This window comes from Neofelis nebulosa, chromosome 9, assembly GCF_028018385.1.
Source record: "Neofelis nebulosa isolate mNeoNeb1 chromosome 9, mNeoNeb1.pri, whole genome shotgun sequence".
In the NCBI taxonomy this organism is placed as follows: Eukaryota; Metazoa; Chordata; class Mammalia; order Carnivora; family Felidae; genus Neofelis; species Neofelis nebulosa.
The window spans coordinates 49,997,355-50,023,415 of NC_080790.1; the positions used below are offsets into that span (position 1 = coordinate 49,997,355).

At 51.4% G+C, this 26,061-nt stretch overlaps 4 protein-coding genes across 8 annotated transcripts; 3 read left to right on the forward strand and 1 right to left on the reverse strand.

The window, feature by feature from the left end:
• Positions 1–2,680: 2,680 nt before the first annotated feature.
• Positions 2,681–9,672, reverse strand: TTC31 (tetratricopeptide repeat domain 31). Of its 3 annotated transcripts, none has more exons than XM_058683614.1 (13): positions 9,560–9,672; positions 9,314–9,402; positions 6,270–6,372; positions 5,911–6,149; positions 5,655–5,738; positions 4,854–4,910; positions 4,673–4,753; positions 4,365–4,559; positions 4,067–4,118; positions 3,887–3,977; positions 3,657–3,798; positions 3,340–3,441; positions 2,681–3,080 (listed from the first exon to the last, which is right to left on the reverse strand). In XM_058683614.1, the coding sequence occupies exons 1-13, from the start codon at positions 9,597–9,599 to the stop codon at positions 2,790–2,792; spliced, it is 1,566 nt and encodes a 521-aa protein (XP_058539597.1). In that variant the 5' UTR covers positions 9,600–9,672; the 3' UTR covers positions 2,681–2,789. The 3 variants fall into 3 exon arrangements, with proteins under 3 accessions (XP_058539597.1, XP_058539596.1, XP_058539598.1); XM_058683613.1 differs by having other exon boundaries at positions 2,681–3,083; XM_058683615.1 differs by lacking the exons at positions 6,270–6,372; positions 9,560–9,672 and having other exon boundaries at positions 2,681–3,083; positions 9,314–9,405.
• A 187-nt stretch (positions 9,673–9,859) lies between these two features.
• On the forward strand, positions 9,860–17,753 carry CCDC142 (coiled-coil domain containing 142). Of its 3 annotated transcripts, none has more exons than XM_058683610.1 (9): positions 9,860–10,928; positions 11,223–11,309; positions 11,387–11,536; positions 11,671–11,801; positions 11,874–11,987; positions 15,560–15,674; positions 15,885–16,062; positions 16,188–16,387; positions 16,544–17,753. In XM_058683610.1, exons 1-9 carry the CDS (start codon positions 9,860–9,862, stop codon positions 16,798–16,800), a joined length of 2,301 nt encoding a protein of 766 aa, XP_058539593.1. In that variant the 3' UTR covers positions 16,801–17,753. The 3 variants fall into 3 exon arrangements, with proteins under 3 accessions (XP_058539593.1, XP_058539595.1, XP_058539594.1); XM_058683612.1 differs by having other exon boundaries at positions 16,195–16,387; positions 16,544–16,786; XM_058683611.1 differs by lacking the exon at positions 11,223–11,309.
• MRPL53 (mitochondrial ribosomal protein L53) lies at positions 17,588–19,909 on the forward strand. The gene is made up of 3 exons (XM_058683623.1): positions 17,588–18,136; positions 18,239–18,351; positions 18,459–19,909. The coding sequence occupies exons 1-3, from the start codon at positions 18,045–18,047 to the stop codon at positions 18,590–18,592; spliced, it is 339 nt and encodes a 112-aa protein (XP_058539606.1). The 5' UTR covers positions 17,588–18,044; the 3' UTR covers positions 18,593–19,909.
• On the forward strand, positions 18,780–26,000 carry MOGS (mannosyl-oligosaccharide glucosidase). Its single transcript, XM_058683609.1, has 5 exons — positions 18,780–18,869; positions 22,113–22,731; positions 22,920–23,146; positions 23,614–23,810; positions 24,048–26,000. Exons 2-5 carry the CDS (start codon positions 22,389–22,391, stop codon positions 25,789–25,791), a joined length of 2,511 nt encoding a protein of 836 aa, XP_058539592.1. The 5' UTR covers positions 18,780–18,869; positions 22,113–22,388; the 3' UTR covers positions 25,792–26,000.
• Positions 26,001–26,061: the final 61 nt, after the last annotated feature.

A 26,061-nucleotide genomic window follows, 5' to 3' on the forward strand; every position in this document is an offset into this window, starting at 1 on the left:
GGCCTAACTGAAAGAAGAAAATGGTTTACAAAGAAAGCAGGGGAGAAAGGGCCAAAGGTAGCAATTTTGGGATTCTACTATAGATAAAGCATAGTCCTTGAAGGTTTTAGAGAGGAGAGACGTGACAGCAATGTTAGAGCAGGCTAATCTGGCTGCAAGTGTAGGGCGGACCAGTAACTGGCAGGGACCTGAAGAAGGAGCGTATCTCTGGCCACTGCAGAAGGTAAGAGCTGAGAGAATTTGGGGCCAGACGTGGTGGTGGCGGGGGGAGCTGTAATGAAAAAGGAATCTGTTTGATTATCCCAATGACCGAAGATTGCATGAATCTGTGACAGCCTCACAAACCTGGGTAACTGGAAGAAAAATGGCATCATGGGCAGAAATAATGACTACTGGTGTGGAGCTAAGAACTTGTCAGCCATTACGTACAAAAAGTGTTCTTTGCACCTGTGTTGCCCTTTCAATACACATGTGCAACACACACACATAACTTCCCTGGTTCCTGTTCAGGGCCTTCATCTCCTTCCTAAGGCTGCCTCTTTGGAGACTTTAGAGTGACCAACTCATTCCCATTTGCCCAGGACTTTCCCAGTTTTAACACTGAAAGTCCCACACTCCAGGAAATCCTTCAGTCCCAGGAAAACCGGGATGGTTGGTCACTGTGCTTTCCAACCCCAGGGACTCAGAACTCAGACTGCTGTGTTGGAACCCTACCAGTTAGCAGGGTGAGTGTGGGGCAAAATGGGGATAAGGTGTCAGGAGTCCTGTGGCTCTTAGAGACGGTTCAAGTCCAGGATAGGTCAAGAGATACTGGGGAGGGGATATTTCTTCGAGAGGCTGGAAGAGCAAGGAGCCAAATCAGCCTGAAAGCAGATACCACACAGCAATGGTGGCTGCCCATTCTTTGAGGAACCCTAGAGGAATCCCCAAAGCAGAAAAGTACCCCTCTGCTGCCCTGAACAAAGCCAGATGAGCAGGCCTCTTATGAAGTCACCATAATAGAAACCCCTTTCAAGCAAACACAACCACCTCTCCCCAACTAGGTACAAGCAAAAAATTCTCAGAGCAAATAATTCTTGTTAGGAAGTATGATTGTGTCAAGTTAATTGGCTCTGAGCCGTGATCCCCCTCCACTTGTGGCCTCTTATTTTTAAAATTCTAGCCCAGTGCTTCCACCTCTCATAATCAAGCCTTGGATGAACAAAACTGACATCTCTCCCACCAAAATGGCCTCTGGATGGTATCTCCTCCGCCAGGTGCTAGAATAGTGCTTGGGCATTAGGGTCGATCACCTGGAAGGCTTAATGAAATACAAATTGCTGAGCCCCGCTGTTGCACTTTCTGATTGAAAAGGTATAGGGTGGGGCCTGAGAATGTATATTTGCAACAAGTCCCTGCTGGTTCAGGGACTACACTTGGGAGAACCACAGTCCCAGGAACTCTGTATTTTGTGAAATAAGCAGCAGTGTACTCATACTCATCTCTTCCCACTATGGGAATCATGATTATGTAGGACAGTTGCAGATAAAAAAATCAGTTTATTTAACACCCTTTATGTACCAGGCACTTTGTAGGTATTTTCTCACACTTTTACTTCCACTCCTCACAAAAGCCCTGTGAGGTAGGGACTGCCCCCATTTTACAGATGAGGGAACTGAGGCAGATGACCCAAGGTGACCCAGCTAGCAATGGCAGACTTCATTCTGATATATTCAAGGAGCCTGCTCAATAAACAAAAACAATTTGGGAAAGCCCTGTAGAAAGGAGGTGTGTTTCAACACCTCCTATACAGGTGTGAATGTTGTTGAGCAAGACCATAAGGCAGCAAGAATCATTTATCCTGGCAAATGGTTCTCCCAGGCAAGGCATTCTGGAAGGCTTAAAAGTCCCCCACAGATCCATATTTCAATGAGCTGAGAGTCCCAGGCAAGGCTAGGGAGGAAGCTGCCAGGATCTTAGAGAACCAAAAGACCTTGATTCTTACACAAGAAGTAGGGAATTATGGCCTTCTTTGGGGGGCAGTAACTCTTGGTGGGAAAACTGCATAAATTCACATGGGGAAAGGCTCATTACAATACCCAGTGCTGGAACAGAAAAAGAGCATGGCCAAAGTAGCAGCTCCCTGGGTGCTTGCTGACGCCCCATCAGCAGGACAGTCAGCAGTGGGAAGATGTGATGTTATGAACCCTGCCAACTCCAAGCAGGAGCTGGTGAGGGACTTCCCAAATGCAAACCCCAGTGCATCTTCTAGCAGTTGGAGGAGTTGAGACTATTGGGCAAAGGAGAGGTCAGAATGTGCACCAAATGACAGAAAACAAGGAATGAGTGGCTGGGGCTAGAAGAAACAGGGTAAGAGCTGGGCTCAGGAAGATGTGAGCATCTATCAAGGTGAAGGGTGGGACTCAGGCCTCATTCATCATCGTGGCCCTGTTCCTGAGCATAGAGCTCTGGTTGGTGAATGAGTCCCTCGGGGCCAAGAAGCAGAGCAAGCCCCATATGCTCCCTGTGGGGTCTGTTATAGTCTGAAAACCTAACTTTTGTACAGTTCCCTCCTTAGCCTTGGTGGGTTTTATTTTTCCTTACTGCTCCCAGAAGAAGCCATCTGCTTTAAAACCAAAGAAAGGTTGTTTCAGTGGTCATGGGGCTCCTTTCTGTCATCCGGTCTCTGTAGCAAAAGGAATGACAACCAGGGGTGTCTTTAATTATGGTTTTAGAGTACAAGGTCTCAAAATATGCAGTGAACTTTGGGATACACACATGGCCTTGTCCTATGAGGGACAGGTCCTCTGTCATCTGGCCTGAGGTAGATGCTGGGGCCCAAGTCCTAGCACACCAGAGCCCTTTGAGGGGTCCTGGAGAGGGTGCGGTCTTCTAGTCTGAATTTGGGGCAGGGTCCAGTTGGGGTGGCTCAGATGACATGGGGGAAAACGCAAGGGTAGAGACAGAAGGCCAGGAGCTCTTGGAGCAGTGCTTGGAGGGCGACTGACAGACGGGAGGCTTGTGGTGCCTGGCTCAGCATGGGAAAATGGTTGCGGGAACCCAGTTGTCAGATGTGGTACCCGGATTCCTCCTCGCTGATTCTGCTGAGAAGGGAAAGGAAGGGGCACAGGTAGATACTCCTTTTCAGTGGACTTCAGTGTTAAGGGACTTCCCAAATGCAAACCCCGGGGAATCTTCTAGCAGTTGGAGGAGTTGAGACTATTGGGCAAAGGAGAGGTCATTCCCACCCATTCCCGCCCCCACTATCTGTCTGAGGCAGAAGGGAGCAGGGCCCACTGTGGAAATGCCAGCCATTTCTCCTGCTGCCCCCTCAGCATGACAGTGGGCTGGTTCCCTTACCAGGGCGAGGTGCAGAAGGCAAGAGTGGAGCTCCCGGGCTGCGTCAGGCTGGGAGCCGCCTCTCAGAGTCTCCTGGAACACAGCAGCTGCCTCTTCAAAACGCTTTGGTCCCAGAGGAATTAGAAAGAGCAAAGCTTAGGTATCAAGGGGGTAAATGAAATTAAAACTGCCCCTTTCTCAAACTCGCGTAGGCCTCTTGCACCACTAAGACTGTGACACTGTGGTACTAGGAGCTTTCCTAGAAAATGCAGTGTAGACCCAATCCCCACCCCATCCCACCCAAATTCCTCCTTTGCTTCCAATCTCAGACCCATTACCTGCAGTCCCATCAAGGCCTTGCCCAGGCGGAAGAGGCCTCGGGGCCAGCCAGGTTGCAGAGTAAGGGCCACCTGGGCATCAGCCAGGGCCCACATTGGTTGACCCAGCCGTTCATGGCAGAAAGAGCGGTTTCCAAATAACCTGATAAAGACAAAGTGGCCAAAAGTCTGGATCCTCAACACTTTGCCTTATCCTGACCTCCGAGCACAGAGGCTAAGCCCCTACTCACCGATGATCCCGAGGGTTGAGCTTCAAGGCCTCGGTAAAAAGAAACACAGCCTTGTGGTAGAAACCATTTTGGGCCAAGCTGGTACCCAGCTCTGGGGAGGAGAGAAGGCAGGAAGGTTCAGATGGGGCTAACCCAGAGAGGGGAGGGTGAGGAGGAAAAGAAGGAGAGAGATAATCTCACTTGCCAGCTCCTGGCTCTGCTGTAAGGCAGCTGCCGGTAGTCCTGGAGATGCCTAAGGATGGGGAGCAAAGTCAAGTGGGACTCAAGACCTCAGCCTCCCCAAATCTTTCTCCTTTGTTCAAACAATAAATATTACAGTCAGCATCACCCAATTTATGTAATTTTTATGACAGTTCTGCAAGATGGTATCAGCCCTACCTTCCTGCAGAGGAAACTAGGGTCAGGGTGTCCATGATGGAGCTGGACCCCAGGTCTCTTGATTCTAGAGCCAGAGAAGTCCTTCTACTGGTCACCTCACCTCTGCCTTAGGGGTCTGCCTGGGCCTTTCTTCTATTGGAGAGCTCCCTTCCTCCTGGCCCATCTTCTCTTGGGGGCCCAGACTTTTGCCTCGGGGCTCCTGGCTCAGTCCCTTGTCTCTGCGGGCACTGGGGGGCCAATCCCCAACCTTGCGCAAAGCCAGAGACACGAAAGTGCTAGATAGATCCAGTAAGTCCTGTGAGCAGAGAAGAGAATTAGGAGGGGATGGGGATGAAGTATGTCCTGGAGTAGGTGGAGGGATAGGTGGGAGTGGGCAAAGACCAAGAAGGGAAGGAAGGGGGCTCTCACCTCTTCCTCACCACACTGTCCCTGAGCAGGGTTCCCGGGGCTAGATGGGGGGCTCCCATCTCTATCTGGGGTGGCCTTGAGCTGGAGGGAAGGCAGACAGGGATCACCCTGAGCTGCCTGCCTTTTCAGCTCCCATCCTCCTAGCACTGAGCGCTCCTCATACCTGCCTATAGACACTCACCTTGGGCTCCCCACCCTCCTGCTCCAAGCGTTCCTGTCGCCTGCGATCCTTTTGACGCTGCAATGATAATGACGATGAAGCTGATGATGTATTATTTGAAAATTCTATGTTTTTTTTAATTTTTAAAATTTCTATTTTATTTTTGAGAGAGAGAGAGAGACAGAGCATGAGCAGGAAAGGGGCAGAGAGAGAGGGAGACACAGAATCCGAAGCAGGCTCCAGGCCCTGAGCTGTCAGCACAGAGCTGGATGCGGGGCTTGAACTCATGAACCGTGAGATCATGACCTGAGCTGAAGTCAGACGCTTAACCCACTGAGCCACCCAGGTGCCCCTGAACCTTCTATGTAAATACACACACACACACACACACACACACACACACACACACGCACACACGCACGCAATTTGTATCTTGAAACCAATGCTTCACGTGTACAAGAGGTTATATGACATGTACTAAGAGCTTTGCATACGCTCTCATCTAATCCCTACAACTCCAGGAGGTAGGTTTTGTGTCATCCTCATTTTACAAGTGAGCAAGTAGACACGAGAGTCACCAGGCAGAGGTCTCACAGTAAGAAAGAGGCAGATTCCAACCCAGCCGGTACAGTGTGACTCCAGAACCACCACATCATAGGGCTTCCACGAGACCTTCCACCTCTGGGCTCTGAGCTCCTTGGCCCCCCTCTGGCAAGAGGGTCTACTACAGACCACCTTGGGTTCTTTCCTATTCTCACAAAGCTTCCCTCTTTCCCTCTTCCAAATCCCTCCAGGTTCCCACTCCTTCTGCCTTCCAGCCACCTTCTTCTTGAGTCGTTTCTTCTCTGCTTTCTGTTTCAGGCGCTCCTCCTCAGCCACCAGCTCCTCAGCCAGGTGGTTGGCTTCCTGGAGAAGGAAAGGCAGGTGACGGGAAAAGAGAAAGAGAACAAGAAAACCAAAGGGAGGCCAGCAGTATGGAAGGACCTTGAAAGGTCCAGATTAGGGGGAAATACATATATGGGAATATGGCAGTTGGAGGAGCCCTGGGGGAGGTGAAACCCCTTGTTGACTGTCTCACCTCTTCAGTCAGCAGGAGTTTCTGGGGCATGGCCACCTCAAGTAGGCTGTCTGAGCCACCGGAGGCAGATGCAGAGGCAGAGGGGAAATGAGGGCAGGGCTCACAGGGCTCAGACCCTTGGGGAGGATACAGGAAGGACTTTCGGAGACCACAGTAGGTGCCCAGTCCCTCGGCCCCTTTGTCTCTGTCACTCTGTCCAGGTGTTTTAGCCTCATCACAGAAATGGTCCAAGAGGTAATCTGTCAGGAGGGATAAGGAAAAGGGAAAGAAAAAGGAACATGAGAGAGAGGAGTATCTGAGGGCCAGCCCTCCCCAGGGTACCAGCCTCGATCCCTGGGCCCGGCCCCTGCACGCCCCACCATGGTGCCACAGCTGCAGCCGCCCGCTGCTCCCATCCACATGGATCCGGTGCAGGCCCTGGGGATCACTCTCCACAAGCCGTCGAAGAAAATCCACTATGTCCTGGGAGGGGGAGGGGAGGGAGGCTGGTATTGGGGGGAGCTCTAGGAGAGAACGAGGGGCTTGGCTGGGTTGACCCCTCCACCGTGGCCACCACAAACCAGCCACCCAGCCTGGAGAACCTTATTGGCTGACCTCTCCCCACTCAGCACCTTAAGACACACTACTCTGGTTTTCCTGGTATCACTACTCTCCTGCTTCCCAAGGGTTCTGTGAGGCCTTTCAGTCCAGCCTTCTCCATCATACAAGATCTCCTCCCCTTGACCTGCCACCACATCAGCCACACTGAGGCCCCAGAAACGGAACCCTCCTACCTGCTCTTCCAGCTATGTCCCTTGTCAAATCCCTGAATATGAGCAACCCCATATAACCTACTCGGGAGCTACCACATGCCTGAATGAGAGCAGCAGTTCCTGGCTGGCCTCTCCCCTGCACTTCATTTGCTTCCCCTCAAACCAAGCTCTCAGCAGTTACTTCCCTACTCAGCAACTAACTTCCAGTAATTCCCCACTGTCAAGGCCATAGGCAGGACTGAGTCTAGCTCCTCAGCCTGAGATTCGGAGCCTTCTGCAACACTCCCTGGCTGACCTTCCCAATCTTCTCTGTAATTCTCCACTGCTTGGCTGCTTTCATATCCCTTCCAGGATCTTCCTCCCAACTGTCCCCTGATCCTGGCTGTGAGCTTCTCATCACATCTTGTCTCACCTTCAAGAACCAGTTCAAATTCCATCTGCCCTCAAAGCCTTCCCAGACCTCTTCATCTCCAATAATCTCTGCCTTCACTCAACGAAGCTATACTCACATGCTCTGTGTTATACAATTTAGAACCTTATTATTCACTGCTTTTTATTGCTCTCTCAATTGGCAAGAAGCATGGAACTGGAAAGAACACTGTCGTGAAATGAAACTGCTTGCATCTTAGTTCTGGCTCTGCACTGCCCGGTTGTTTGATTGTGAACAAGTCATATAACCTCTCTGAACCTTGGCTTCATCATTCCCAAGATGAGAGAAGACTCTTCAAGACCTGGTCCGTTATGTTCTGGGGTTCTTATGAGAATCATTTCCCCAGTTACTGTCAGCTTTAGGGGAGAACAGGAGTCATCTTGTTCCTGTGTGGCCTAATCAGGCCTAAACAGAGCACACCCCTGACTAGGTGGTGGCCCACTGACTGAGAAACTTAGAAGTTACATGAAACTCCAATGTGCTAAACTAATGCATAGGAAGGACTTTAGATCACTGAGGTATAGTCAACTTTCTAAGTAGTTTTAGAGCCAGGGTTTCCATCAGAAGATTGTCCTGACTTAACAGCATCTTCATTTATGCTGCTGTGCACTTCTAGCAATACTTATTTTATTTTCAAACTCAATTGCCTGGTGGGTTTGTTTCAACTTCTAACTGGCCCACTCTAGCCATCTTTAAAAACAAAAAATGATTACCTTGATCTTCTATTTCTCCCCAAAGCACAGTCTATGCTACTCTCTTAATTCACATTGCTGAACACAATCTAGCAACTCAGTCTTCCATGAATCATCTCCTACCTTCTTGTCCTACCTCAACCTACAGTGGCCAGTGGTCTCCTCTGAAGTTCCTACAACACACCAAGTGTGCTCTCATCTCAGGCTTTTGTACTTGTTACTTCCTCTCCCTGGAATGCTCTTTCCCCAGTGAATGGCTCACCCCTTCAGATCTCTTCTTAAACCTTTTCCAGGAGGCCTTCTCTGACCACTTCCTTTCAAAAGAGAAGCTCTCAACTCCACTCGGCACCCCCTGTCCTTCTTTATTTTTCTTTGCACTTTTCATATTTGGCATACTATATTGTTTATTTGTTGATTGGTTGCCGCCACTAGATGCTTCTAATTCATTGAAAAAAAGGAATTTTGTCTGTTTGGTTTACTGCTGTCTTTCCAGTGCCTACAACAGTGCCTGGTATATAGCTGGTGTTCAATATGTGGGCTGAATGAGCAAAAGCAGAGACACTGGTGAGGAGACTATTCTAATAGAGATGCAGTCAGAAGCTGGGTCTGAAGAATCTTTGTGACCCAGTGAGTTTGGACTTCGTCTTGTCAGTGATGGGAGTGGAGTGCTCAAGTGAAACAGCACTGGGGAAGATGAGTCTAGGGGTGGAATGTTTAGTTAGCAGGCCATAGGCCATAGAGAATGAGTTCTTGAACTAAGGCCATGGCAGTGGTAGTAGGAATGGAAACGATGCGCTTGAGTCAAGAGACACTTCCAAACTGGATTTTAGTGATTTCATGTGTGAGGTAAAGGAAAGGGAGGATTATGTACAATGATTCTCAGATTTATGCTTTAAGCAACTGGATGTCAGTTCGTGTTGCTAACCAAAATTAAGATTAGAGGAAAAGGAACCAATTTGCAAAGATGATGAGTTAACTTCTAGACTTGTTGAGTTTGAGGTTTTGGAGAACCCCAGGAAGCAACTGGAAACACAGATTCTCAGGGCTCCTAAATCTGATCCTGTCCTTCCCTCAATAACCCTATCACCTACTTGAGGACACCCAAGCCCCTGTGCCAGACAAAGCCTTTCAAGCCTCTCACTTCCTTCTTCCCCACTGCATTTCTTACGGTTCCAACCAAACCACTCAAGTCTCACTTCGGTGAAGTCCTCTAAACTTTTCCTTGCCTCGGCGTCTTTGCTCACACTCCTCCTTCCGTTCGTAATATCTTATCCTAAGGAACTACCACCCACTTCCCAAATCCTCAACTCAGAAACCTTTGTCAACTCAATCCCGCCCACGTCCAGCACTTATCTAGGCTGCGTGGTTCCCGGGGCCCCACGCCCTCCATTTGCCACGCGCTCCTCCAGGCTCCACGGAGCCCTCAGAGCCCAGGGCATCGCCCGGCATAGGCGGGGCTCAGCACAGCTGGTTGGAAAGAGGCGTGACCAAGATAAACCGGACGAGGAAGAGCTAGGAGTCCCTTTTACCTCTGCGCCGTAGTCTTCAGGACCGAATTCCTTGCAGAGTTTGGGGACAGCAGCGACCTCCAGCGGACAGCCAGACCGCAGAGGACAGTCTATGGTAAAGGAAAGCAACGGCGCGCCACGGTGTTCAGGTTGGATGGGCCGGAGCCCTACGCCCACCGCGTGAAGCCCAAGACCCTACTGAAAACAGACCCAAGTGGGGCTGCCCTACCCTCCTGGACCCTCTCCTGTCTTGTCACACCTGCTTACCTAGCTTTATCCGCCCCACAGTCTTCGGAATCGGCGCCATCTCTCAACAACAGTAACCCGAAAGTGAAAGATGATCTGGTACTTGATACCCGCCGAAGGGCGGAGTAGGACAGAGTAAACTGCCATCTTTGTTACGGGCAGAAGCCTCCGATTACGGAGCGCGAGAGAGTCCAAGACGGTCCGGGCGGCTCCCGGGCGAGAAATGACGGCTCCTGGGACAGGGCGGAGTCCCGGCGGCAGCGGGCGTTGGGCTGTGCGGGGAAGTGGGACTCGTTAGGTTCGTTCCGGACTCGGCGTCCCATGGCCCAGGGGTCTCGCTCCGGTGGCTTTCTGCCTCCGCTCGCCACCGTGCCGCCGTTTTGGTCACAACCAGAAGGCGCTGTGGAAGAGCAGTGGGAGAGAAGGCAGGCGGGCGCTCTCGGCGGGGACTTTCGTGGCTGGCCGCGGCTGCCGGTTGCCGGGAGCATTCCCTGCCTGAACCCACGGCCCGGCGGAGCTCGGGGAGCGCAGCCGTGGTGGGCTGCGCCGGCGCCAGCAGACACAGGAGAGCACCGCGAGGCGGGCGCTGCAGACTGGTGGCAGGAGCCGGCAGCCGGCCGCCCCATTCCTCCCGCGCTGCAGCGTCTCCGGGCCGTGTTGCTGCGGCTGCATCGTGAGCGGGAGCAGCTCCTTCAAGCCCGGGACTGCGCCTGCCACCTACAGACGGCCGTGCACCTCCTGAGGATCCTGAGTCCCAGCGCTACGGCCCTTGGCCCCGGCCCCGGCCCCTTGCCTCAGCTGTGCCGCGACCTGCTGCTGCTGCCTTCCCGTGGGGCTGTCCTGCGGGAGACTCCGGAGCCGCTACTCCTGGCGCGTCCCGTTGGACTGGCCGCTCAGCGCCTGGATGCTGCCATCGAGATGCAGCTTCGGGCTCTGGGTCGGGAGCCTGCCAGCCCGGGCTTGTCGTCCCAACTTGCTGACGTGCTCTTGGCACTTCCCGCCTACCACCAGCTGATGGGAAAAGCCTTGAGCCAAATTCCGGGGGCAGCGCGCCCTTTCCCACCCCTCCGTGTGCTCCACCTCCTGACGGGGGAGCGGGGTTGCCAGGTGGCTGGTCAGCTAGATGAGGCGCTCAAGGGGTCGGGCTTGCGGGACCACCTCCGAAGTCGGTGCCAGGAGGAGCGGGAGCTGCTGCCCGGGCTGCTGGGGCTGCTGGGGGGTGTGAGTGATTCAGCCAGCAGTGGACTGGGGCTTGGAGGGGCTGGAGCCCTGTGGAGCCAGTACTGGACCCTGCTGTGGGCAGCTTGTGCTCAGAGTCTGGACCTAAGTCTAGGACCCTGGAGGGACCACAGGGCAGCCGCACAACAACTGAGTCAGGCACTGGGTCAGGGTGAGTGATGGGCCTGGGTGGACATTTAGGAAGACTGGGGTCTCTTTTCCCTAGCCTCCTCACTCCCCTGCCAACCAGACTGCAAAAGCAGTCCCTTTAGAATGAACACCCCCACCCCACCCCTCCTCCCCACCAGTCAGGCAATAGTATCTGGGCTCTCAAGGCAAAGTCTCATCTTCCACTCAAGTCTTGAGGCTTGGTGGAAGCCTCCCCTCTTCCCCCATCACTGAGTGGGCAGTGGTTCTGGAAAAGGGAAGCCTTTTTTTTCAGGCTCCAAGTCATTTCTCCCACTAGCATCCCTGCCTCAGGAGTGTGAGAAGGAGCTGGCTTCTTTGTGTCGCAACCTATTTCATCAGTCCCTTATCTGGAATTGGGACCAAGGTGAGAAGGAAGGGGCATTGGGAGTGACACAGCCCCAGATTGCCCCTTCCTTATCAGACCATACCCCTCATCCTCAGGCTTCTGCCAGGCCTTGGGATCTGCTGGTGAAGATCAGAGCAGCCGTCCCTCATCCTCTCATACCACTGAACTTTTGCAACAGCTTTTCCCTCCTCTCTTGGATGCCCTTCAACAACCCAGGTCAGGGCTGCTCCTCTGTCAGCCTCCAGGTGAGACAAAGTACTAGGGATGGAGGAACAGAACAGTTGAAGGTATCCTCTTTATTCTTTCACTCTGTTCTGAAGCCTGCCTCCTCCCAGAGGGGTTCTATGACCCCTCAGATGTTCCATCCTCCTCTCCCCAGATCCTGCACCCCTTGCTTTAGGGCTCTGTACCCTGCAGACCACCTTGCTCTGGTTTTTGGGTAGAACTCAGCAGCATCTGGCAGCATGGGCCCCAGATTCTTTCCTGCTTCTGATCCAGAAGGACTTACCTGTGAGTAGCTGGGGAGTGGGCAGGAGAGGAGCCTGGGCTGGGCTGAAATCTCACTTCCCATTTCTGCCAAAGCCTCTATTGCATGAGGCGGCAGCTCTGTCTAGACTGGCCTCAGAAGAAAGTTTGTCCCTGGAGGTGGAGCAGCAGCTGGGCCTGGAGATCCAGAAGCTAACCGCACAGATCCAGGTGAGAAGAGCAGGGGCGCTGGCAGTGGCAGTTTAAGAGTCTGTTCTATGCCCAGCTTTGGGGTTAGGATGATGGTGGTGGTGATGGTGGTGGGACATCCCGGGGACTTGGAATCTCTAGAGTCTCTGCTGAATTTATCTTTTCTTACTCTGTTCATTTTTTGTTCTCTCTTTCTTTACCTTGTTACTATGGAAAACTTCAAACATATACAAAAATAGAGAGAAGCGTATAATGGACCCCCATATTCCTACCACTGAGGCTTTAACAGCTATCAACTCCTGGTCAATTCTGTTTCTCTGTATGTCAGGCTCTCATAACAGCCACTAATGATTACTGCCTAGATCCATTATTTCATTAAAGGGTGCAAAGTGGTGATATCCCAAGTCTATCATTTCTTCTTCATTCATTAGTTGAATTATTCCTATAAAGTGAAATTTGCCTTCATTACTTATTTGGTTATTCTGAAGTACATTTGATAGAGAAAAAGCCAGATAAATGATTGAACCTATCCTTCTATTTACTAGCTTTGATATGATGTTTCTCTTTTCTAAATATATAACTTATATTTTTTTATTAAAGTAATACATGTCCATAGTTTAAAAAGTGAAACAGAATAGTGGTGCCTCTCGGTGGCTAAGTTGGTTGGAGCATCTGACTCTTGACTTCGGATCAGGTCGTGATCTCAAGAGCGTGGAGCCTGCTTGAGATTCTCTCTCTCCCTTTGCTCCTCTCCCCACCTTGCGTATGCGCGCTCTCTCTCTCTCAAAATTAAAAGAAATAAAAATTTAAAAAGGTGAAATAGAATATTATTTTAGAAGGGCTTTAATGAAAAAACAATAGCACTTTAACTACCCCCACCCCACCTCTGATTCCTGTTCCACAGTGGTGACCTTCATCTACTCTTGTCTTCTAGTAGTTTATTTTCTTCTAAACTTATGAATAAAATTATTATACTTCTTTTTAATTTTTCCCCATTTTGCACAGTATCTGTTCCTACTATGGAGGATGTTTCTCCGTCTTTTTGTTTTCTCTCCCTGCCCAAGTTTCTCCTCTGCTCTGAATTATTCTGCCCTGAATAGGGGCGTAGCTACAGAGTTCAGGCTTTGTCCCTCTGCTCCTCTTCTCTCTGCACTCCTTGTATTTATTTATTCTTTAAATGTTTACTTACTCTTGGGAGAGAAAGTGCGACAGAGCATGAGCAGGGGAGGAGCAGAGAGAGAGGGAGACACAGAATCTGAAGCAGGCTCCACGCTCTGAGCTGTCAGCACAAAGCCCAGTATGGGGCTGGAACTCATGAACTCTGAGATCATGACTTGAGCTGAAGTCAGATGCTTAACTGCCCCTCTCTCTGCATTCCTGTTTGCCCACAGTGACTTGGTGCTGTGCTTCACTCCCCCCTGCCTCAACAGTTTAGCCCTACTTTACCATCTACATCTGCCTGTTCCACCTCAATTTTTTGCTGCCTCCTTCAACTCAACATACCCCAGAGCAGGCTCCTCATGAGGAAGTTGGGACAGTGATAGCCATGGGAACTAGCATGTAATTACATGTAATTACAGAAGCTCCATACAGGGTCTATGTCTCGAGCTGGTGGCTAGACAGCCTCAGAGGAGCGGCAGGGGTTACTGGAGGTGGGGGTGGGCAGTACATAGTTCCTTGGGGAAGTAGTGGGGAGGTGGCCTGACCAAAGCAGAAGCTCCCTTTGTGTGTGCATGTGTGTGCATGTGCGTGCATGCATGCATTCAGGCATATACACACTTGTCCAGAGATGGATGGGGGACTGTGGAAGAGAAAGCAGGTTGGCATCAAATTGTGGAGGGCATTGGACACCAGCCCACAAAATTTGGGCTTTGTCTCATGAATGATGGAGAGCCATGGGAAGAGCAGGAGGGGAACAGTGGAGACGGTGATAGAGTCTGATCCAGCTATACTGGTCAGGTTGGGAGATGAGGAGACATTAAAAAAAAGGGTCCAGCTCTTGGTGGTGGTGAGAACAGGGACAGTGTGCTTACTGTGTGAACTAACCATTGTGCAAAGGACTCTGCATGCCTTGTTTGTGTGCCTGGTGATTGCACTGTTGGGTGTCTGCTCTGGGCATTCCACTGCATATGGCACTGGGATGGAAAAGAAGAATCAGACATTGTCAGTTTTCTCCCCACCCAGACTGTGATGTCCCAGACAGAAAGACTATTTCATAGTGTGACCTTGTGTTTCCTCGGAGTGTTGGGTACAGAGAGATTCCTAAGAAATGGCAGTTGACAATAGGGTAGTTTCCTTGGTATAAATAAGGAGTAAGGGGTTTGGTTTTCAGGAGAAGAGAGCAAGAATTTGGATTTAGGGGGGCGCCTGGGCGGCTTAGTCAGTTAAACATCAGATTCTGTGTCTCCCTGCTTCGGATTCCGTGTCTCCCTCTCTGTCTGCCCCTTCCCCACTCACACTCTGTCTCTCTCTCTCTCTCTCAAAAATAAATAAACATTAAAAAAAAATTGGATTTAGGATAGGCTATTGTCAGGATATGTACCAGAAGCCACATGGGCTCCACTTCCCCCAATCCAGCCCCCAGGTCCCTTCCTCTCTTCAGGCTTACAAGCATCCAGTTACCTTTTCTTTACAGAGCTGTCACCACATACCCCATTTCTTGGGGTTCCTCTCCAACGGGCTATAGGGACCTCTCTTTTTTTTTTTTTTTTTTTAGTTTATTTTCTTTGAGAGAGAGAGAGAGAGCAAGCGGAGCAGGGGCAGAGAGAGGGAGAGAGAAAATCCCAAGAGAAAATCCCATGCTGTCAGCACAGAGCCTGACTCAGGGCTCAAACTCAAGAACAGTGAGATCATGACCTGAGCTGAAACCAAGAGTCGGACGCTTAACTGACTGAGCTGCCCAGGTGCCCCAAGAACCCCCCTCCCTTTTTTTCTTTTTTCTTTTTTTTCCTTTTTTTTCCTGCCCTCTCCCATTACAAAAACATAACCTATCAAAGCACAGAAAACAAACCAGCCCATGGGCCTTTTTTGCTTTATGGGTTACAAAAGTAATGGAAGTAGGGTGTAAAAAATATTCAGTTTAAGGACATTCCAAAAGGTCCTGAATCTCAGAAAGTTACAGTGCTTGCTCCTGGTCTGCATATAGTTCCTGCCTTCCTTTCATAGATGGTGGAAGATCATACAATTCCCCCTTTCTTTCTTCAGCCTCTGCCTGTCTGTAGATCCGCAGACCCCTCTCTTTAGCATTTGCTTTTATACATTGGTAGTGGTGAGGGTATCTCCCCCTTTTTTCCTGTTAATGTTCCTATAGAGTAAAATTAACCTGGAGGACTTCCAGACTCTGAACCAAGCTGAGAAGAGCAGGGTAATCCTATGGCAATTGTCTATCATCTTTTCTGGGTCCAGGCCTTTAGGAAAACCCAATAAAGCTAGGGCATCTTTCCTCAGAATTGCCGAAGCCCATAGAATTATGAATACCATTCTGTTCTGGGGCTTTATGAAAGCCAGGTTAAAAACGTGAGATTCAAAAAAGCATCATAATTTGGCAGTTCTCCAACAGAGAAGCCCCTTTTACTTTCTCCATATTTACACAGCTCCTGCCTGAAGAGTCACTAAGTCTCTTTTTTCAAGAATGTCATAAACAAGCCACACAGGGCTTCGAACTCTACATGCCACGGGGCCGGTACTGGCGGCATCGTCTCTCTCCTGGTAACTCCTCTTCCCAGCATCCCCTTCCAGGGTTCCCAGGGGTAACAGTGTCCTGACTCCTCCAGATCCTGGCTCTACTTCTCTGTCTCCATCCTTGTCCTTGCCTCCCATGTCCCCACAAATCCTAACCATCTTCCCCTAAACGTTCCCTTAGGAGCTCAACAGATCTCCATAGCCTCATACGCTGTCCTTTCTCTTCTCTCATTCCAGAACTGCCCAGCATTCCCAGTGAGTATGCTGGATTGGTGGTTCGCACTGTACTGGAGCCTGTGCTGCAAGGATTGCAGGGATTGCCGCCCCAAGCCCAGGCCCCTGCCCTTGGCCAAGCACTGACAGCCATCCTGGGTGCCTGGCTTGACCACATCCTCAGGCACGGGATACGGTTCAGGTGGGGAGAAAAGGAGGCAGTGGCAGAGGGCTGGATGGAACTGGAAAAAGCGAGGGGGTATAGGTGGGGCGGAGCAGTTAGAGAGGCAGTAGAGGCAGGTGGCCACATTGTACCTTGGCCTTCAGCCTGCAGGGGGCGCTGCAGCTCAGACAAGACTTTGGAGTGGTCCGAGAGTTGCTGGAGGAGGAGCAGTGGGGCCTGTCGCCAGAACTTCGCCAGTCTCTGCTCACACTCAACATCTTCCAGAGGCTGGATGGGGCCCTGCTGTGTCTATTCCAGCAGCCCCTGCCCAAGCCTGAAGTCCACAGGAGGCCTCCCTGTTGCTGTGAGTCACTGTTCTCCAACTCCAGGCTCTCCTTGACCTGCCCTTGCTACTTTATGTGCTCCATCCCCCATCCACATCACTGACCTCATATAGTTGTCAAGAGTGGTGGTACCCCTCCTCCTGCCCACTGCCTGTCTTCCATTCCTGCCTTACTAGGTATATGCAATGAGGTCCAGACCATGGAATTGCCCAGCAGCAGCCTCAACAGCTTGGAGAACTTGGAGCCCCCTCTTCGGCCTGGAGCACCCCCAGCCCAGACAGCTCAGCTGCTAAGCACACTATGGGGAGGGGGACCTAGCCCAGAGGCTTACCTGGTGGGAAATCAGCAGGCCTGGCTTGCCCTGAGGCAGCACCAGCGCCCCCGTTGGCACTTGCCTTTTCTTTCATGCCTGGGGACCAGTCCCGAATCCTAAGGAACCTGGGATCGCGAGGCAAAAATTCAGAGCTCCCCATCTCTGGCTGGAAAAGCTCAGCCATTTAGAAGTGCATGTTAAAGAAGCCTACATTGGGAGCCTGAAAGAGAGGATACCTGAGAACCACAAGCTACAAAGAACCTGGACTTAGAAGCTAAGAATCCAAGATCACTCCAGTGCCTGGAGTCCAGAGTAAAGGGCCAAACCACCACAGCCTGGAACCTGGAGGTCAGCATCCTTGGGAGGCTCAGGCCTAGCTGCCCAACAGTGAAGACATCTCAGGGCTAGGTCCTAGAAGAAGGGCTATGGAGTTGGATCCCTGGGGAAAGGGAAAGAGAAAAAGTGATAGAAAGCAAAAAGCCTAGATGCCACTTCCTCTTAAGTCCCAGGAGCCAGGCTAAACACACAATTCATCAGGAACCACAGAGGTGGAATAGGCATTTCTACATTTGGATCAGTCCCAAGGGTTGTATTACCCTATACTCCCTGTCTTGTTACTATTTAAAAAAAAATTTTTTTAATGTTTATTCAGTTTTGAGAAACAGAGAGCAAGCAGGGGTGGGGCAGAAAGAGAGGGAGACACAGAATCCGAAGCAGGCTCCAGGCTCCGAGCTGTCAGCACGGGGCCTGACGTGGGGCTCGAACTCACGAACTGTGAGATCATGACCTGAGCCAAAGTCAGACGTGCTGACCCACCCAGGGGCCCCTTCTATTTTAAGTCACTGAATATTAGGCTAAAGGTCCTTCACGTTTAAACGTTGTTTACTCAGAGTTCAATGTGTTTGATCTTCAGTTACTTGAGGAGGCTTTACCTCCCTGGTAGCTGTATAATCTCTGCCATGGCAGTGTCCTCACCGAAGGGACTAGCGCTTGACATGGTGTTAACCTAGATCTGGCACAGTAACATACGGAAAGGGAAAGACCGCAAAAGACGGACTAGTTATCGCAGCCAAGTGCAAGGCTTTTGCGTTATTTATGGTTTTCGCCGTGGTATAAGAGGACTATTAATGATAGGTATTTACTGATCGCTTACTTTGGGGCCCTCCATACCCTGTATCGAAACCACCTCCCCGCTGGCCTTCCTCCTCTCGGGGTGGGGAGCCCAGGGCCCCAAGCACCCGGAACGCTAGCTCGGCTACTGGAGAATCAGAGACCCGCACCCTGAAGAAGCCGGGGGCAGGGAGGGGAGAGCGGCGGTAACGGACACTTCCGCCCGCACGAGGCCTTCCGGTGCGGAGGTCACCATGGCGGCGTCCTTGGCTCGGCTCGGGCTCCGGTCTGTGAAGCAGGTTCGGGTTCAATTCTGCCCCTTCGAGAAGAATGTGGAGTCGACGAGGTACTAGGAAGTGGGGACGGGAAGGGGCGCACCTTCCTCCCGCTGGGGGCCTAGGGGGTCTAGCCCTCTCGGCCGGACGCTCAAGCTGTTTTCCCACCGCAGGACCTTCCTCCAGGCGGTGAGCAGCGAGAAGGTCCGTTCCACCAATCTCAACTGCTCGGTGATTGTGGACGTGAGGCACGACGGCTCCGAGCCCTGCGTGGACGTGCTGTTCGGTGGGCTGGGGTGGGGAGGCGGGCGGAAGGGCCGCCAGGCAGCCCGCGCGTCCTCAGTCCGGGGCTCGCCGCCCTCGCCGTGCCTGACTCGTTTGTTTCTTCCCCAGGAGATGGGCATCGCCTGATTATGCGCGGTACCCACCTCACCGCCCAGGAAATGCTCACAGCCTTCGCCTCCCACATCCAGACTAGGGCTGCGGCGGGGAGCGGGGACAAGCCAGGCGCTGGTACCGGGCGCTAACAGTGCAGAAGAGATCAACAAGAAGATTTTAGCTTGGGATTGTTAGGACACTTACCTAAGAGTTTGAGAGACTTCGTCACTCGAATCACCATCTGGAGGGCCATGGAGCGCCAAAAAGAAAAAAAATAGCGAGCCCTGTGACTACTGATCCAACCAACGTTTCTGAAATGAGACATGATTGGAGAGGGATCTACACAAACTTGAATTTATTTCATTTTCTTACCATCACTCCCTGCTTAACCCTTTTGAATATGGCTTTTCCCACCACTCACTCAAGGTACCTCTTGCTCTTATTAGCCAAATCCAGTGCTGTTTTTCTCGGTCCTCATAGTTCCATCTCAGTAGCATCTGCCACTTTCAATTCACTCCCTTGTGGAAGTTCTCTTCCTCATGGGTTTTTTTTTTCTTTCAACCATAAAATTGTACTCTCATCCTTCATTTTCTTCTGTATGTCTGAGCATTTCATCCTGTCATAACTTGAACTCTGGGGTTAAATCCTACATTTCTGTTTGGCTCTAATCTCAACGACTGTGCTGTGGTCAGGTTACCTACTACCGATTTCCTCCAAACCCCACCAAACTCTGTGTCCAAAATAGAATTGATAATCTTACATATACGTATACTTGCCTCTCCCCCTGACTTCTCCATTCCTTCATCTGCTTCATCTTCTCAGCCACCTGGGCTGGAAACCGCAGCATTATCTCTGCTTCTGCCCTCTCTCTTTCCCTGCATATCCAGTTAGTAAATTCCAAATATTCTTTTTTAAACAAAAGCTTCTGAAATGTTTTCTCCGTTCCCATTCACTTTCCTGTATCATTGTATTCTCCCACCCAATCTCCATTTTTTCTGACCATTTTTGCTGCTGCTTACTTTTATCTTTCAAAGCACATCACTGTTTTTATGTCTCACTACTTGTTTCACACTATGCCCAATGCGTTTTTCATACTGGGTTACCAACTCATTAGTATGGATCATGAAATCGATTTAGAGGGTTAAATCAGCCTTTCAAAAACAAAGTAAAATAGAATAAAAAGTATCAGAGTGCATGGCATGGAGAATGGGAAGTACTCTTTTAAGAAATTTAAGTTTTCAGCATAATCATGAATATATATATAAAACATGAAGTATGTTTATGTGTGCGTATCTGCAGGTACTTGGTTGCAGAATAGAATTGTTTCTTATCACGGGTTGTAGGAAAAGATGGTTGATGGCTACTGGTTTAGAGAACTTCAGAATCCTTAGACAATCAAGGATCTCTAGACACTGGCTGCTGTGTACTTTGCCAAATACATTTTCCATGACTTTGCTATAGCATTACTACACTGCTTCTCTGCTTGAAAGGGTGCTCTCTTCAAGGGCTGTTTTTTTCCCCTCCCCCTTTCAAAAAGAAACTACCAAAAACCAAACCAAAAACCTACCAGGAGGCAGTATGATGTAGGAAAGAGCCAGAATTCCTAAGGTTGAAATCTTAGCTTTGCCCCTAAGTAGTTCTGTGACTGTGGAAAAATTACTTAGTCTCTCAGTGCCTGTTTCCTCATTAGTAAAATTGGGATAGTAGTACCTATCTTCTAGGACTGTTGAGAGGATTAAATGAGTTGCTATTGTAAGTGCCTAAAACATTACCCGGAGCATATGTGTTATCTAAGAGGCCTTATGCTATAGCCAAAAGGATACTGACAGCCTAGATTTGAGTTCCCCAGCTCAGTGGCTAGCTGGCTCTTCTGTCTGGCCAGACTTTACCTCTCTCCTCATCTGTAAAAATGGGCATGGTTCAGACATTGTTGTAAACATAGATTGAATGTTGGCACTGTGAACTTGAGGTTGGGGCTGTTTTTTCTGTGTCCCCAGCACTTTGCATAGTGCCTGATACATAGTGTGCAATTAACATTTGTCGAGTTTACAAATATTTACCATCTACGGTGTGCAATTAGTACTGTAACTGTGATTAGTACTGGGATACAAAGATGAATAATGAAACCCAGGTATGTAATAAGTGCTACAGTAGACATGTGAATTAGATGCAATGGTAGCAAGGAAGAGAAAGACATGAGTGACCATTAGGTTTGGTCAGAAGGTGATTGTTTTTTTTTTTTTTTTCAACGTTTTTTTTTTTTTTTTATTTTTATTTTTGGGACAGAGAGAGACAGAGCATGAATGGGGGAGAGGCAGAGAGAGAGGGAGACACAGAATCGGAAACAGGCTCCAGGCTCTGAGCCATCAGCCCAGAGCCCGACGCGGGGCTCGAACTCACGGACTGCGAGATCGTGACCTGGCTGAAGTCAGACGCCCAACTGACTGCGCCACCCAGGCGCCCCAGAGAAGGTGATTGTTGAAAGAGCAAAAAGTCTACCAGTGGAGGGTAGGGCCAGATACCATATTATAGCAAAATTGAAAGCGGATATATGTAGCATAAAGTACTAGCTTTATATAATGAGTTTGGATGGGAGGTGTGATAGTAGCTAGAGTAGCATAATGATGTCCAGTAGGGTGTTTTAAAGGATGATAGGGACTTGCACTTTATGAAAATACCTTTCAAAAAGTTTTTTTAGTGTTTGAGAGAGAGACAGAGTGTGAGCAGGGGAGGGTCAGAGAGAGACAGAGACATAGAATCGGAAGCAGGCTCCAAGCTCTGAGCTGTCAGCACAGAGCATGATGCAGGGCTCAAACCCAGGAACCCTGAGATCATGACCTGAGCAGATGTCAGGAGCTTAACTGACAGAGCTACCCAGGTGCCCCTATGAAAACACCTTTTATGCTAAGGTGCAAATGTTGCCTCCTTCCTACAGCCTTTCCTGACCTGAATATAAGCTATCCTTCTCCTAAGCTGCTTCACTTCCTGGTTTGTAGAAAAGCGGGGGAAATGCATTCTCGACATGCATGCACCACCATTCTGGTCCTATTAGGGTTCATCTACATAAGGAAATCTGGACTGAGTGGATATCTGATTTGTCTAAAGTTACAGGTCGCTTGAAGACTGCTGGAACAGGGCCCCTGGATGCCTCAGTTGGATAAGTGTCCCACTTCGGCTCTGGTCATGATCTCACAGTTCCGGAGTTCAAGCCCCACATCCAGCTCTGTGCTGCCAGCTCAGAGCCTGACACCTGCTTCTGATTCTGTGCCTCCCTCTCTCTCTGCCCCTTTGTCTCTCATGCTCTCGCGCGCGCTCTCTCTCTCTCTCTCTCTCTCAAAAGTAAACAAACATTAAAAAAAAAAAAAGATTTCACGCTTCTTTTTGGGTCCACTCCAGCACACTCCACTTAAGTTGGAAAGAAGGCATGAGCGTGGGCAAAACGATCCAGTCTGTTTTAGATACACTTCGGCTCTACGCTAGCCACTTCCTGGCTCTGTGGCCGGGGCCAAGTTACTTGAATTTTCTAGGCCAGTTTTCATCCACCTGCCTGGGGCGGGTTAGGAGGCGGTTAAATGTCAACCGCTCGGGATGGCGTCTCAGGTTGTTAATATATAGTCATTTGAAAAGCAAAACAAAAAAAGCCAACGTGAGATTACTTGTATCTACTAGCTGTGAAATCCGCAAGGACGCCAAAGAAACGTTAACCCAGGGTACAGCTAGCCCTAAGACACGCGGGTGACGGCGGTTCCGGACTTTGAGACTTAATCTGACGTGGCGGGGCGGGACTTCCGGCGGGAGACGGAAACGGAGCGAGAGGCGCGGACCGGCAGGCGCGGGTGACAGGTCTGTGGTCTCCGGGCGCAGCGCGGAAGCCGGGGAAGCAAGGCAGGACCTGGGCTCCATTGCCGCCTCTCCGAGCACTGCGACGCCGACGTCCGTGCCAGGATGGCTCGGGGCGAGCGGCGGCGCCGTGGAACCCCGGCAGAAGGAGCGCGGATAGCTGAAAGGGTGGTTCGGGGCGGCCCCGCACGACGGGGCGGCGCGGCCCGTGGCGCTGTCGGGAGAGCGGCTCTGGGCGTTGTGGTCCTGTCTCTGGCCCTGGGCCTGTCAGGATTCTGGCTGCTGGCGTGGCACCGTGTGCGGCGGGCGGTCACACTGCACTCCGCGCCCTCGGCACTGCCTCCTGACTCTTCCAGCCCCGCCGTGGCCCCGGACCTCTTCTGGGGCACCTACCGCCCTCACGTCTACTTCGGCATGAAGACTCGCAGTCCGAAGCCGCTCCTCACCGGTAACTGGGCCTCGGGGCGGGAGGGCAGGCAGGCGGACTCTTAATCTGGGCGCCCCAGCTTCACGCCAGAACAGTGGGGAGGGATGGTTCAGAAGAGTTATGAGGATGAATGATCGTGAAGTTCTCGGAGACCCAGAGGGACAGGTCCCCTGCTCTCTCTTTGACTTACGTGGCCATTCTACCCCCAGGACTGATGTGGGCGCAGCAAGGCGCCACCGCAGGGACCCCTAAGCTCAGGCACACGTGTGAGCAGGGGGACGGCGTGGGTCCCTATGGCTGGGAGTTCCACGACGGTCTCTCCTTCGGGCGGCAACACATCCAGGATGGGGCCCTAAGACTCACGACTGAGTTCGTCAAGAGGCCTGGGGGTCAGCACGGAGGGGACTGGAGCTGGAGAGTGACTGTAGAGCCTCAGGTCAGGGCCTCAGGACACCCTTCCCCCAGCCCAGACTCCCTCCACCCTTTCTTTGCTGCCAGCAAATTCAGTATGTTGTGAAGGTTAACAGCAGGGGCTCTGAATCTGGCTGCCTGCCTTAAACACTTGCCTGTATAGACCATCTCTATTTACTATCCATAATCTGTGGTTTCTGTGTCTGCAAAATGGAGATACAAGTAGCACTTTACTCATAGGATTGTAGGAATAAAAGAAAATGATGTGTAGAGTTCTTAGCATAGTAGGCAACACAAAAACACTGTTTCCCAGAGAACCCTGTGCAAATCTCTATACCTCATCTCACTAGGTACTTACGCTCATTGACCCTCAACGCTGCAGATATATGTTTACCATGTTGCTCCTGCATGGCATCCCTTTGAGTAAGGCTGGATTTTCAGGAGAGACTACTAATCTAATGCTATGTTTTTCTGTCCTCCTTGGTCACACAGGCCTCGGATACCTCTGCCCTGCCTTTGGTGTCCCTGTTCTTCTATGTGGTGACAGATGGCAAGGAAGTCCTAGTACCAGAGGTTGGGGCCAAAGGGCAGTTGAAGTTCATCAGTGGACACTCCAGTGAACTTGGTGACTTCCGCTTTACACTTATGCCACCAACCCATCCAGGGGATACTGCCCCCAAGTATAGCAGGTAACGGGCAAGAGAGTGTGGGGTGATGGTAGGGATGGTATGGATGCTGACCTAGCCTGATATCTATCTCCCCCACTCTACCTTCTTTCCACCAGTTAGTTCCCTTCTCATCAGGCTCCAAGTCCCCTGCATTGCCAAGACCCTCCCATCTTGACTCTCCTGATCACCTCTTATTTCTTTATAATCCCCACCATTTTCTCCTGAGTAATATTTCCAATTTATCTTCTTCCCTTCAAGCTACAATGTCTTCTGGTCCTCCAACCCAGGACTTCCCTTGCTAACAGAGATGGTGAAGAGTCGCCTAAGAAGCTGGTTTCAGCATCGGCCCCCAGGGGCTTCCCCTGAACGCTACCTCGGCTTGCCAGGATCTCTGAAGTGGGAGGACAGAGGCCCAAGTGGGCAAGGACAGGGACAAGGGCAATTCTTGATACAACAGGTGACACTGAAAGTCCCCTTTTCTGTGGAGTTGGTGTTTGAATCGGGCAGTGCCCGAGCAGGAGAAAGACAAGCCCTGGCACAGTTGGCAGGCAGCCTGCTCACCCAGGCCCTGGAGAGCCATGCTGAAGCCTTTAGAGAGCGCTTTGAGAAGACCTTTCAGCTGAAGAAGAAGGGGCTGAGCTCTGAGGAGCAGGTTTTGGGTCAGGCTGCCCTCAGTGGCCTCCTTGGTGGAATTGGCTACTTCTATGGACAGGGTCTGGTGTTGGCAGACATGGGGGTTGAGGGGTCTGAGCAGAAGGTGGACCCAGCTCTCTTTCCACCTGTCCCTCTTTTCACAGCAGTGCCCTCCCGATCATTCTTCCCACGAGGTTTCCTCTGGGATGAGGGCTTTCACCAGCTGGTGATACAGCGGTGGGATCCCCGCCTTACCCGGGAGGCCCTAGGCCACTGGTTGGGGCTGCTCAATGCTGATGGCTGGATTGGACGAGAGCAGGTACTGGGAGATGAAGCCCGAGCCCGGGTGCCCCCAGAATTCCTGGTGCAACGGGCAGCCCATGCCAACCCCCCAACCCTGCTTTTGCCTGTAGCCCACATGCTAGAGGGTGGTGACCCTGCTGACTTTGCCTTCCTCCGCAGGGCCTTCCCCCGTCTGCATGCCTGGTTCTCCTGGCTCTACAAGAGCCAGGCAGGGCCAGTGCCACTATCTTACCGCTGGCGGGGCCGGGACCCTGCTTTGCCAACCCTGTTGAACCCTAAGACACTGCCTTCAGGGCTGGATGACTATCCCCGAGCTTCACACCCCTCAGCCAGTGAGCGGCACCTTGACCTGCGGTGCTGGGTGGCACTGGGTGCCCGTGTGCTGGTGCGGCTGGCAGAACAGCTGGGAGAGGCTGAGGCAGCTGCAGAGCTGGGCCCACTGGCTGCCTCACTGGAGGCAGAGGAGAGCCTGGATGAGCTGCACTGGGCCCCAGAGCTAGGAGTCTTTGCAGACTTTGGGAACCACACAAAAGCAGTGCAGCTGAAGCCTCAGCCCCCCCAGGGGCTGGTGCGGGTAGTGGGCCGGCCCCACCCTCGCTTACAGTATGTGGATGCCTTGGGCTACGTCAGTCTTTTTCCCATGCTGCTGCGGCTGCTGGACCCCAATTCATCCCGCCTTGGGCCCCTGCTGGATGTTCTAGCCGACAGCCGCCATCTCTGGAGCCCCTTTGGTTTGCGCTCCCTCGCAGCCTCCAGCCCCTTTTATGGCCAGCGCAATTCAGAGCATGATCCTCCCTACTGGCGGGGTGCTGTGTGGCTCAATGTTAACTACCTAGCCTTAGGGGCTCTCTACCACTATGGTCATCTGGAGGGTCCCCACCGGGCCCGGGCTGCCAAGCTCCACAGTGAGCTCCGTGCCAATGTGGTAGGCAATGTGTGGCGGCAGTACCAGGCCACAGGTTTCCTTTGGGAGCAGTATAGTGACCGGGATGGGAGGGGTATGGGCTGCCGCCCTTTCCAAGGCTGGACCAGCCTTGTCCTACTGGCCATGGCTGAAGACTACTGAAGGGGGAGGGTGAGAGGGGAGCCAGACCCCCACTCTGGACTAAAGGGACCAGGTCCCTAGCTTCTGCCCCCAGCCCTCAGATACTAGCGCTTCAAACTTTCCTCAGCTCATCTCAGGTGTCTCCTTACTGTCATCCCACATAGCCCCGGGGTGAATGTGAATTCAGAGTCTATTTTTCTAAATAAATTGGAAAACCATGCCAAACTCCATTGCTTTTGCCAATTTTGCCTCACCAAGAAGTCTTAGCTCAGTCCAGACCTTAGAGCTGCC

Bases quoted from the DNA above. Each gene is read 5' to 3' on its own strand.
- CCDC142 (XM_058683610.1), top strand. From the start codon at position 9,860: ATGGCCCAGGGGTCTCGCTCCGGTGGCTTTCTGCCTCCGCTCGCCACC. The intron at 11,802-11,873 runs GTGAGTAGCTGG...TTTCTGCCAAAG, and splicing joins TGATCCAGAAGGACTTACCT to CCTCTATTGCATGAGGCGGC. The intron at 16,063-16,187 runs GTGGGGAGAAAA...CTTGGCCTTCAG, and splicing joins AGGCACGGGATACGGTTCAG to CCTGCAGGGGGCGCTGCAGC.
- MRPL53 (XM_058683623.1), top strand. From the start codon at position 18,045: ATGGCGGCGTCCTTGGCTCGGCTCGGGCTCCGGTCTGTGAAGCAGGTT. The intron at 18,137-18,238 runs GTACTAGGAAGT...TTCCCACCGCAG, and splicing joins AAGAATGTGGAGTCGACGAG to GACCTTCCTCCAGGCGGTGA. The intron at 18,352-18,458 runs GTGGGCTGGGGT...TTTCTTCCCCAG, and splicing joins CTGCGTGGACGTGCTGTTCG to GAGATGGGCATCGCCTGATT.
- MOGS (XM_058683609.1), top strand. From the start codon at position 22,389: ATGGCTCGGGGCGAGCGGCGGCGCCGTGGAACCCCGGCAGAAGGAGCG. The intron at 23,147-23,613 runs GTCAGGGCCTCA...TTGGTCACACAG, and splicing joins GAGTGACTGTAGAGCCTCAG to GCCTCGGATACCTCTGCCCT. The intron at 23,811-24,047 runs GTAACGGGCAAG...CTTCCCTTCAAG, and splicing joins ACTGCCCCCAAGTATAGCAG to CTACAATGTCTTCTGGTCCT.
- TTC31 (XM_058683613.1), bottom strand. From the start codon at position 9,599: ATGGCGCCGATTCCGAAGACTGTGGGGCGGATAAAGCTAG. The intron at 6,373-9,313 runs GTAAAAGGGACT...TCCCCCTCCCAG, and splicing joins CTGAAGACTACGGCGCAGAG to GACATAGTGGATTTTCTTCG. The intron at 3,442-3,656 runs GTAATGGGTCTG...CTGGGACCAAAG, and splicing joins AGGCCTTGATGGGACTGCAG to CGTTTTGAAGAGGCAGCTGC.